The sequence below is a fragment of the Colossoma macropomum genome, unplaced genomic scaffold (assembly GCF_904425465.1).
Source record: "Colossoma macropomum unplaced genomic scaffold, Colossoma_macropomum, whole genome shotgun sequence".
Taxonomy (NCBI): Eukaryota; Metazoa; Chordata; class Actinopteri; order Characiformes; family Serrasalmidae; genus Colossoma; species Colossoma macropomum.
In genome coordinates, this window is record NW_023494801.1 from 26,268,044 (window position 1) to 26,280,123 (window position 12,080).

The 12,080-nt window shown below is 37.5% G+C and overlaps 1 protein-coding gene across 2 annotated transcripts in view; it reads right to left on the minus strand.

Moving 5' to 3' along the window:
- The window catches only part of LOC118821172 (diacylglycerol kinase theta), a 68,492-nt gene that overhangs the window by 24,657 nt on the left and 31,755 nt on the right, over window positions 1-12,080 (minus strand). For both annotated transcript variants that reach the window (XM_036589646.1, XM_036589647.1), the window contains exons 3-5: window positions 9,670-9,769; window positions 5,496-5,581; window positions 4,322-4,447 (exon numbers count right to left, since the gene is read on the minus strand). In XM_036589646.1, coding sequence (XP_036445539.1) covers window positions 4,322-4,447; window positions 5,496-5,581; window positions 9,670-9,769 — 312 coding nt within the window. The remainder of the gene's footprint in view (window positions 1-4,321; window positions 4,448-5,495; window positions 5,582-9,669; window positions 9,770-12,080) is intronic.

The following is a 12,080-nucleotide window of genomic DNA, read 5'->3' on the forward strand; positions in this document are numbered from 1 at the left end:
AGGTTTGTAGTCTCCAGCGTGGCTTCAGATGAAACCACAGCTCCATTCACAGCAACAGAACTCTTAAATATCACACATGAAAGAACAACAACAGCACCAATAGTAGGATTAAACGACAGGGCTTTCATAGGCCGAGGGCACAGAGCTTATGTAATAAAGACAAAAGTGCGTAAAGAACACAAAGCTTCCTTCTACTCATTGCACAGTACTGTGCAAAAGTTATAGACCACCCTTCATTTATTTCATTTCCAGTGAAAAAGTATGTTATTTGATTTCAAGAGATATTTCTGAGGAAATTAGATTGGAGATAATTCACTTGTATGAGGAAGGAGAAAGTCAAATGAGTTCAAACAACTATTACATGATATAAAGAAAACAGTAGGGCTGCTCCTAACAACCGTGCAACCACCAAAACTGGCAGACCACCAAAACTGTCCCCATCAGAAAAATAGTACTTAAAGCTTTCATCTTTAAAAGAAAACAAATTCTATTCAAAGCTCTGTTCTTGCTTCAGATCTGAAAAATCCAATGGGGTTTCTGTCCATTTGTCCACTGTGAGAAGACAAATAATAATAATAATAATAATGCATTTTATTTATAATGCACCTTTTATTTAAGTGAAAAGCCCAAGGTGGTACAAAGGTAAATTCAATACAACTATTAAAGTATAATATTTAGAAAAAGAGTACATAATAAATAAAAAAACAAATAAAATAAAAAGAAATAAGTAAATAATAAAAGCAGCACGATGCCATAACATTTAATAAAAAGCATTTCTAAATAAAAATTTCGAACTCAGCACTATGGGTCCGAAAGGATGTGTAGCGGCTCAAGAAGCAGTTACTAAGAAAAGGAAACAGACAAACAAGAAAAAACTTTGCAAATCAAAAAAAGAAGCTGCTGATGTTCTCAGAACAATGGGCTGACCACCCCAGAGTCCAGACCTCAATATCGCTGAATGTGTTTGGGCTTGCTTGGATCTTTAAAAGCAGGAATTAACTTCTAAGACTGAACTTTGGAGGGTTGGAAAGATATCCCTGCAGATTTCTTTGAAAAGAACAGAAGCAGTAATAAAGGCAACGAATGAATAAATTCAATACTTAAAATTTTGACATCAGATTTAGTTATTTGTTGAGGCTTCTGTGTAATTTTCAACTATATGTTTTCTCCTTTTCTCCTGACACTGAAGAAATAATAGCTCGTACTTAATGGCCGTTTTGACTGAAAATGTAAAAAAATGAAGGGTGGTCTCTGACTGTTTCAAAGTACAGTAATTTTACATGTGCTCCTGTTTTGGCCATAATGTATCAAGCTACTTGTATTTGAGAAGAATAGCAACAGATACAATTTAAAGGAAAAACAATACCATACATATTCAGTCAGCACTTAATCCACTTTCATAGTGCACAGTTAAACTAGATCATCCTGTCACTGTTTCAAATCTCCACACTCACTTTCAAAGGAAATGATTACCATTGGAATTATCTCTGAAAACAATCAGAATTATTAGATGAAAATACTGGTATGCCGATTAGAAGTCATGTTATTGGCCTGTCATTTGTCTCAGATAACGTTCTGTGTGCTATGATTTTCAAGTGATATCTTACAATTGTTCTACACTTGTGTGTTTGTGTAGGGGGAGACATGCATGAGAGCGTTCACAGAACCAGGACTTTTAAAAATCGGAACAAAAAGACTGCTGAGAGATGAATAACGCATTGTAGTGGAGAAGTGAGTTTTCTCCTGCTGGCTGCTTTCGGCTACTGTACAGTTGTTTTTATTTAGAGCTTAGTGTTTTTATTTTTCCAGTGTTTTATCTTTATTCCTGTATAATGCACTTTTTAACCTTTACTTTTTGTAACTTCAATGAAAAGTGCTCCATGAATAAAAATGTAATATAATTAACATTATTATTAGTAATATATTGATAAGCATCCACACACTAATGCAGTGGTCTCCAAGCCTGCTCCTGGAGATCTACCTTCCTGCAGAGCTTAGTTCCAACCACAATTTGCTACACCTGCTCCAGCTAATCAACCTCTTCCCAAGTCCTTGATTGGCTAGATTAGATGTATTAACACTAAGTGAGGGCCAGGGCAGCTTACTGGACACAGGTTGGAACTAAACTCTGCAGGAAAGTAGCTCTCAGTAGGACCAGTTGGAGATGACTGCTCTAATGAACAGACATCTCTATCATGAGGAAAATGTTGTTATGCCAGCTTTCACAGCACCTTCCAAGTTTGCAGTCACGAGTATCTTTAATGAAGCAGTACAGGCTGAATATAAAGGGGTATCCTGGCCAAAATGAAAAATTTAGCCATCTTAGCGTCTGCTGTAAACATGCCTCCTCACCTCCTACAGCAGTGCCACAGCAGTCTCGAGTGAGACTTCCAGTTTAAAGACTGATGATGATGTATCTTGAAGGTGGGAGTAAACTATACCTACGTTTCTTTCTTGAGGATGCTTTTACTTTTTGCCTGCTGGAAAATGCAGAAGGAAGCTAGAGAGCTTACTGCTAGATAACTTACTGCTAGAAAAGCCAAACATCACCTCAAATAACATATTTAATGTTTGTTTTAGGCAGGAACTTATTTTTAACCATCACGGATAGAATAACAATAAATGTCTTCAAACCTAGCCTTCAGCATGAGGCTAACAAACAAACAAACAAACAAATAAACCTTTACATGATGAAAACTGATAAGAAAGAAAATTAACACAAAATTAAAAACAAAAACAAACAAAAAAAATGTAAAAAATGCTGGAAAGGTCCAGCACTTACATTATTCCTCTTTAATTTTGGACCATATTAAATTATACTGGCAAATACTGTCAGTCAACAGAATTTGTTTATCTGAAGTAGGACTGGTATCGGGCCCTTTAAAATACAACGAGGCCCTTTAAAATACAACAGACAGAGCAAACTTTTCAATTCAGAGTTGGAACAAATTATCCTGGTAGTGCCAGTTCTCCAGTTATCTCCCTACGCTGGATCTGTGGCTGGAAATATCTGTTATATATAACAGACAGTGTGCTACATGAGTGAGTTAAAAACTTATGTAACTCAGCAGGAGAAAACAGACTGACGCTGTGTAAATAAATTAATCAGTAGGTAATATTTCAAGGCCGTTTGTCAAATAATCAGCTGATAAGAGTTAAATGACTCAATACACTGCTGCGTTGCGGCTTTATTGCTTTCAGCCACAACAAATGTGTGAATTCTGAATTATGAGTCTAGAATTGCACACATTGAATAATTGATTGATTTGCAGAGAGATACAGCCGGCAGAAAATACAGTGAGTCCACTTCCCTCTCCCGGCATCATTAAATGATGACCCCTAAATATTTCAATGGAGGGAAGACGGCTCAAAAGCCTTAAATGCCATGCTAAGAAGACAAAAGGGGATTCACTGGCTTATAACCTAATAAACAATGCACCCATAAACCAGCATTTACAGATACGCAAACGAACACAAACACAAGCCAGGGATGTCCTGATCTGGTTTGAAAGACCAGCATCAGAGTTTTTGTATTTTAATGGATCGGTACTGTATGTATTAAGCCTTCTTAAGGATATTTAACCCTATTGCATTTATGAATGGAAATCAGGGGACATTTTCAGAAGTTAACAATGGTTCAAACGTCTAAAGTATGGATCTATTTTAAATATGGATGTCAAAATATTAAAATAACAAAGCACGATTAATCACATAATTTTGTTTAGTTAATCAAGATTAATTGCATTTGTCTTATTTTTCATTTTTTTTCATTTATATGCATTTTGTTTGATATGAGTGGACAAAACAAGTTTCATCAGGATGTATTTATGACTTTCATTAATTCAAAACCATATTTTCATAGTGTCAATGCTGTGTTCGCATGAATATGAAACTCGTTGCATTTTTTTTCCTTTTTTCATGTAGTTTAAAAACTCCAGCTACCCTTTCCATTGTGTAAAAAATCATGGCAAACTAATTTTAATATACTTGAAGTAATTTAGGGCAGTATAATCCATAAAGATACAAACCCAGCCTATAAAGGAGAAGAATCCCATGATCTATTTAACATATAAAAACTAAGAAGACATGTAGGTTCACTGCCTATTTTGGAAAATAAATAAAATGGATATACTTGCACTGTAGATAACATAACCCCTGGTTCATATCACCACCATAATAAACAGTCTAGGATCTCTACAATTAACCTTTTCACCATTTCACATCAAACCACTCTGAAAGACTTTACATCTTAACGACTGAATTTTGGAGTTTTTGTACTGGTGGAATTTCCTTCAACAAACAACCACAGTTCAGAACTTACCGTGATACCACACCACTCGCATCTCATCCCAGACAGCACGTCAGAGGAACTGCACGCACGGCGACACACCTCACAGCGCGCCCCAGATGCCATGTTTCCCTCCCGCCAGTGGTGATGGTACATGTCCTGGCATGTCAAAAGTCAATAGTCAGCAGATGAGGACACTAAACGGTAAGGACGGTAACTAAATCAGACATCCATGTCAAAGGGCATAAGGTTTGGACATAATGGATTTCAGCTAAGACAGCCAGAATGGTTAAAGATCAGAGGATTAGGACACACAGCAGCCATTCCAAACAACCAGACAGAGATGATGACAACAATGATGATGATATTGATGATGAAAGGGGGTTTGGAAAAAGGACAAGGGACAGACATCTATGTTGACATCGACAAAAGAAGTGGGGAAAGCCTGGAAGCTTAAAGGGGCGACTTCTAGGAAAACTAAAACATCCTCACTTTTTTAAAACAGGAGTTTAATGTAGTATATAAATATTGTTTAAGCTTTTCAGCATACGGTCCGAATATGGAAACCAAACTGCAAAAATGTCCCAACTAAATTCATTGTTTTTGTGATGTCATTACAAAAAAAACAAAAAAAAACAAAAAAAAACAATCAATTTACATATATTCATCTAGTCAGCCTGTAGTCACCTAGGACTGTTTCAGCCTGGACTGCTTTCTCAGGCACAACAGAGGGCAGCCAATCAAAACAGAGTTGATTTACATATATCAGCCTTAAAGGCACATTAATAAAAACCCACACAAACATCACAAGTGGGCCACAGAGAAAGTAGAAAATAGAAAAAATGTGGGATATGGGACTTAGGACAGAAGTTGCACTTTCAAATTACAGCAGAATTTTCGTATTAACAGAATAAGCCATGCATAATCTGTGGCTTGTTTGGCATTATTATGGTCTAGCCAAACAAAAATCATGGACTTGCCAAGATACAAAGAAAGAGTCACTATAGTGAATAGTGCAATACTAGTGTATATTGTGTATATGTGTATATGTTTTTTTTCTTCTTTTATATATATATATATATATAAAACCTAAATCATATATATTTATACTTTTTTAATTCTAGGGGACTACGCACCTAAGATTTTCACTCACCTTGCACCGGTGTAAATGTGATTTGACATACTGTGCAATGTTTCTGATACTCACATAGTCCTGCCCTCCATCCTGGTGACACAGGCGACAGTCACTGCAGCTGAAAGGGGCGCAGTCGCTGTGAACATGCAACTCACATACTGAAAAAACACACATACACACACATTTGAATACTTGGTCAGGATGTGGGGTTGTACATACACTCAGTGTTCACTTTCTTAGCTATATTTACCTCGATCTACACTCACTATCTATTTGATCAGGTCCACTTACCATATAGGTGCACTTTGTAGTTCTAAAATTACAGCTCTGTTTATCTCTATACCCCATTCGCCAATGGTGAGAACACAAATAGTACCTGGTGGCCGGTGGGGGTTCTGACCATTGATGTTCAGCGTAAAGGCAGGCTAACAAACATGCAAAGAGACAAGAGGGCCACAATCAGTACTTGTAGAACTACAAAGTGCTCCTATATAGTAAGTGGGCTTGATAAAGTGATCAAAGAGTGTAGATACAAGCTCGATATTGGTGTTTTATATATATAAAACACCTATTTCTGACATTGTGTTGTGTCATGAAAGTGTCATCCCAGAAAGTGTCATGACAACCTAATGCGAGAAAAATGTCACCTGACAAAGATGTTACATCAACTTGACATCAAATTTCGTAATTGCAACCTTTACAACAAAATGACACCTATTGGAATGAGTGTTTATAAATGTTCATGTAGGTTTAAGTCAGTTGTCATGAAAGGCTTATGTATGTCATGTAGCTTTATGAACACTGTAAATCAAAGTGCTACTGACTTTTAACCCTAATCTTAACCTCGGTAGCCAGAAAGAAATGGTTTTAACCTTTCAGTTTTAAAAAAATTAAACATTGAGCTTACTGTAAAAATCACTTGGAAACACTTTACTTGAGACCTGCTACATAACACTGACATGTCATAGTAGATGCTATATACTGTAATGACAGATTTTGTTCAGTAATATAACATTATAAATATATATACATATATATATATATATATATACACACACACACACACATATACATGCATATATATATATATATATATATATATAAGTGTACTCTAGTTAGTCATCATGACAGCAAATGTCATGGAATCTATCATAAGACCGGTAATGACACTGTCACTGTACACTCTAAACGACAGATAAGTTATGTCATAGTTATGTCAAGTAACGTGTCATCATGACAGCTCATGACCAGCATATGACATCTGACATGACATGTTCATGGCATAGTTATGTCAATGTTACGTAGCAGGGTTCAAGTAAAGTGTTCCCAAGCACTTTATCTCTGACAGAATCATTTTGCTGCTCCTGACAGGCCAGGTTATTCGTGTTTTCCTCTGTTTTTCTGACACACTCAGGACATTATGAAAACAAATATATGCACACTCTTCTGTTTCACCAAAAGAAACACACAGGGAGCTTTCTCTTGGCATTTTGGAAGAAAACAGCTGCTGCATTTAGAATGCATTTGCAGAAGCCTTGTTCGGCTGAGAGTGACCTCAAAGCTTCTGCCTTCAGCATCACGAGGAACTTAATTTGTGTGCATGTAACAAAAAAAGACAGAAGCGGAGAGTGAGGGAGCGAGAGACAGAGAGAGAGGGAGAGAGGGAGAGAGAGAGAGAGAGAGTGAGAGAGAGGGAGAGAGGGGGAGAGAGAGACTTCCATGCCAGTACAACATGGTTAACTTGCATTGAATTGAGATAGAAAGAAAGAAATAGAGAGAGAAGGCAATCAAGACCAAAGTAAGAAAGAGAGAGATGGTTAGAGAATGGGTAAACAAGGGAGTGAGAAAAAGGGAGTGTGAGTGTGTGTGTATGGGTGTGTGCGAGAGAGAGAGAGAGAAAATGTTTCCTTTTCTGCAGAGTTCTTAGAATTCAACCCACTGCAAAAGGCCATCCTGTGTTACCATGGCAACAGCAGCTCTACATCAAGCAGGGAGTCAAGAACAGATAAATGAGCAGTACCAAAAAGAGAGAGAGAGAGAGAAAGAGAAAGAGAAAGGATGACAGAGAAGAGATGAAAGAGAATTGTGGCGGATGGCTTGCTGATAGGAAAATGATACGAAGGCAGAGAGAATGTGAACAATAGAGCAGAGGCAGAAACTGTCACACACACACAGGACCATCCTTTCTGCACAGCTCTCTCTGACTGATACAGACATCTCTTACCTTTTCAGTCCATTTGTTAAAGGTGGAGGGGGCAGATACCGAAGTTTGGCCCTCAAATCTGAATCCAGTCATGTTTTACCCCATTCACTGGTGAACTTAGGCCTGGTGACAGTATCCTGGGGCCGTATTACAGAAACTTCCTATCTTTTTGCCTTAACTAAAGATCTGACAGGTCAAGATAAGATTTTTTTTCACAAATCCGAATTACAGAAGCAAATCTTACCTTAATTCACGAATCTTATCTTAACTCACTCGATCGTTTTCTAGCAACCGACTGTACGTGCACAGCTGAACCGTAAACAAGTAATCAAAGTAATCAAGCTAGTTAGCCAGGCAGCTAACATTAGCTACTGTTACTGATGTACAAAAAAGGTCAAACAAAACTGAAGCATGATAAACTGAAAGTTAAGAATATGGTGTCATTTCCCCAAACACGTTAGCTGACCACACTAATATTTTTCCTTCTAATAAACAGACACACGTTCAGCTCTGTCTCCTCAATATTCACCACCATCGCTGTAATATTTTATCTGACGAGTTTTCATCAACATTAACATACAAAAGGTAATAAGAGGGGCCGGTGGATATTGTGTCTGCAGCAACTGAGGTTCTTAAAATGCTGTTAGAAAAAAACAAGTTAAAGAACCGTTTTCAGTGTAGATAAATGTAAATGTAACGTCATTACGCTAGTTATAGTGAACTATGCTATCTAACACTGCACAAAACAATAGAAACAGATGGTTAAAACACAAGTTAAGACACCTCTGGGATTGTTTTAAAGTTAGAACAAAATTTAGTCTAGTTATGATGTTTCTGTAACCCTGTTTTCTTATCTGGAGTTAATGGATAAGACTATGAACTTAAGAACTGTTGTTCTGTAATAGCCTCTGTCCTAAATTCAGTCCTAACTGAAGTTGTCATGGTGACTAAGCAGATAAGACTTCAGAAGACTTGAGAAGTTTCGGTAATATGGCCCTTGTTATCCACTAATGCCCCCCCTCCCCATACTATGACAAACCCTGGCTACTGAACTTTACACTGGTAACAAGTGGGATGGTTCTTTACTTCTTTGGCCCAGAGAACATGACGTCCATTGTTTCCATAAACAATCTGAAAGACTGACTTGTCACACCGTAATGCATGCTTCCACTGAGCATCAGGCAATTTCAGATGAGCTCAAGCCCCAAGATGTCTTCTGTACTGTTTTCGTTTAACTACAGGTCAAAGTGGATTTACGAATCACTGCTTTCTGTTTTTTGTTTGTATTTTACTTATTGTCCCAACTTTTTTAGGAATTGGGTTTGTGTAATCGGGAAAATGCAATCTTTGTAATGATCACGTGAATTTGAATCCTAATGATATCGTTTATCATGATAATTCTGCAGACAATTACTGATCCCCGCTGATGACATCCTACATAAATATGAATAATGTGTGGCCACGACTTAGTAAGGCATGGGAACAAGATAATTAAGTGGTCGCGACTTAGTAAGGCATAGAAATGAGATCCTAATGCATGGCCACAACTGATCTCGTTCCCATGCCTTACTAAGTGGAGACCACGACTTAATTATCTCAAGTTGTGGTCACACATTACATTTACATTTGCATATAAGGCATTTGGCAGAAACCCTTATCCAAAGTGACCTACAATTTGATCTTTTCACACAGGTAGGCAAAGGTAGTGTTAGGAGTCTTGCCCAAGGACTCTGATTGGTATAGTGTAGGGTGCTTGCCCAGGTAGGGGAACGAACCCCAGTCTACAGCGTAGTAGGCAGAGGTGTTACCCACTACACTATACCAACATTAGGATCTTGTTGCCACGAGTTAATAAGGCATGGCCATGCACTATTTTTATTTATACGGGATTTCACCAGCAGGGCTCCGTAGGCAATAACTGTTTGTCTGAAGTTACATGATCATCCAAGCTTACTATACTATGACTGTAAGTAAAATCTGTCCTTAACTGGTGTGAAAAAGGAAAGGACCACAGATGAGCCTGGTAACTTAATACATACTCACCCTCACAGCGTAGGGCTGCAGTTCCTTCCAGGTTCTTCCGGCACACACAGCAGAACCTCTTCTTCTGACCGGCTGGACCGAAGCAGTGGGCTACAGGGACCTGTGAAAACAAACATTAGTTCAGAAAAACCTCTATCTCACCCCCCTGAAGTGGGGGCATGGGTGTACTATATTCTAACTCCAGTGTGACAGTAATAATGCACCATGCTCTAGCATACGAGGTTTCGAAAGGTTTTCTTAACAAGAACCCGCTGGCGGAGGACCACCGGGTTAAAGGCCTTTTGGGTGAGAATAATTTTGAAACTCAGTGAACCTTAGTAGGCATGACACCATTCAGCAGGCACTGGCACTCGCAGCTTTGTGAGGGCATTGTGGGCTGTGTGCCAACTCTGCAGCGAAGACAGAAGAACGACTCGGTGCAGTCCACTGCACTCCAGCCATTTCAAACTGCTGCCAAAAGTCAGAAGAAAGTCAGTGGAGCGTGATTTGAATACAGAGAACCGTAAAGGCTGAGTTAAACAATGATGCAACAGGGTCCACAGGGACTTTCTCCTTCTCTCGCTTATGACTTTGTTAGTCTTGGACTAGGCTAAATCTCTGTCCGGGAAAGTGATCTCAGAAGAGTTAAAACATGTACCCATAATGGAACTCAGATAGGATGAGAAAAGAAAAGCCATCAAACTTATTTTTAGACTTTCTTTCTCAATGAATCAGCAGTGATTAGTTGGCAGGCATTTTTTGGCCCATTTAAATGATTCATTTTGCATGGCTGTTCAGTAAAGTCTGCTGCTGATTACTTGATTAGTAATAATCATTCCGGTATTTATGTCTGTCCTACTGTTGACAGAATTCAGGCACCTCTTCGGTGTTTCTATGTGTTTGGTGGCTGTAGTGCCTGCCTATAAACTGACAATAGTAATGAAACAGGGCAATATGGGGGCATTAAGGCTTTAACGCTCTATTGCACAATGTTGCCTCAAGGCAACACAACATTTTTCCTCTCTTTACACTGACATGTAACATATTTAATAACAATATAAGAGTTAACAATGAAGAGACGAGTTTGAATAAACCAAAAAAAAGCTTGTATTGGTCACAATATCTATCGTTGTGCATTTTAAAACTTCTTTCTGGCATGGCCAGCTTGTGGACGACACACAGCCCTGCTCTGGACAGCTGCCCTCAGAAAAAAACATTTTTTAATCCAAAATTATAGTTCATATCTGAGTGTAAAGTTTATTTTTTAATACTCAGTACAATGCAATTATTTTTAAGAAATTTCTTTAAAAATGTATGTTGCCTAGAAGCAACACTGCGTGACAGTGGAATGGATACAGGCAACAGTATAAGAGGTGTCACTTTTGTTGCCCATTTAGACAACACTCTTATTATTTAGTATTATTTTTGAATTTGTGTTTTTTTAGAAGACTTCTTAACTTATTTAGAATTTAACATACACACAGTACATAACAGACAGTATGTTTTACTAATATCATCAGTTTTGCTTAGAAAACAGCTTAATTCCTTTTTATGGTGTACCATGATTTTAACTGTTAACTGTTTTTAAGTGACTGTTCATTGTGCGAGAATTAAAGCATTATTTTGAAATGCTTCATCGTGGTAACAAGGTTTCTTTAAAAATAACATGAAATAGAATTTTTTAAAAGTATTTTTAGTATTTAAAGATCAACAACTTAAGCAGTTTCTTGGTTGGATTCCAAATATTTCAATTTAAAAAATCTAGTTTTCATGTCACACTATCATTTTACACAATGTTGCCTCAAGGCAACGCACCTCAAAATGATCCCCACAAACATTAATTATTAAAAAAATGTTTTGACTTTAATCATTAGGTCCATTTTATGCAAGAAGTGTGAACATTTTTAATAAATTGTTCTCACAGAGCGTCTTACAGTCACCTCTCACAGTCCTGTCCATTAATATACTTTTTAGACCTCACAGATTAAGTAAAATCTGATAAAACTAACATACAAAGTTCTTTTGCCTGTGTGTGTGTGGGTTTACAGGGGGATGGTGGAAGCATGCTATATTTATCTCACCCAGGTTAAGAAATTTCGTAAGAGCTTCCTGCCAAATGAGCAAACGTCAAAGTGATGACGCTGTAAAATATTAAAGATAACAACTGCACTGAATACATAAAAATGTACTGGGGTTTAAATGCAGGGCTGAAAACATTCAGTTTAAGGACAGTATGAAAAGGAGAATTACTAATATACTATTCAGTGTAAATGCATATATGTGCAATCCAGGCATGCGCTGATATAAAAAATGTAATATAATATATATTTTCCCTTTTATCTTGGTTTATAATACTAGCTTGGTATAACATGACAATAAATGTCACATGTATTGTGTGAATGAAAACGTCCAAATTTGGGGTCTTCGCAAAA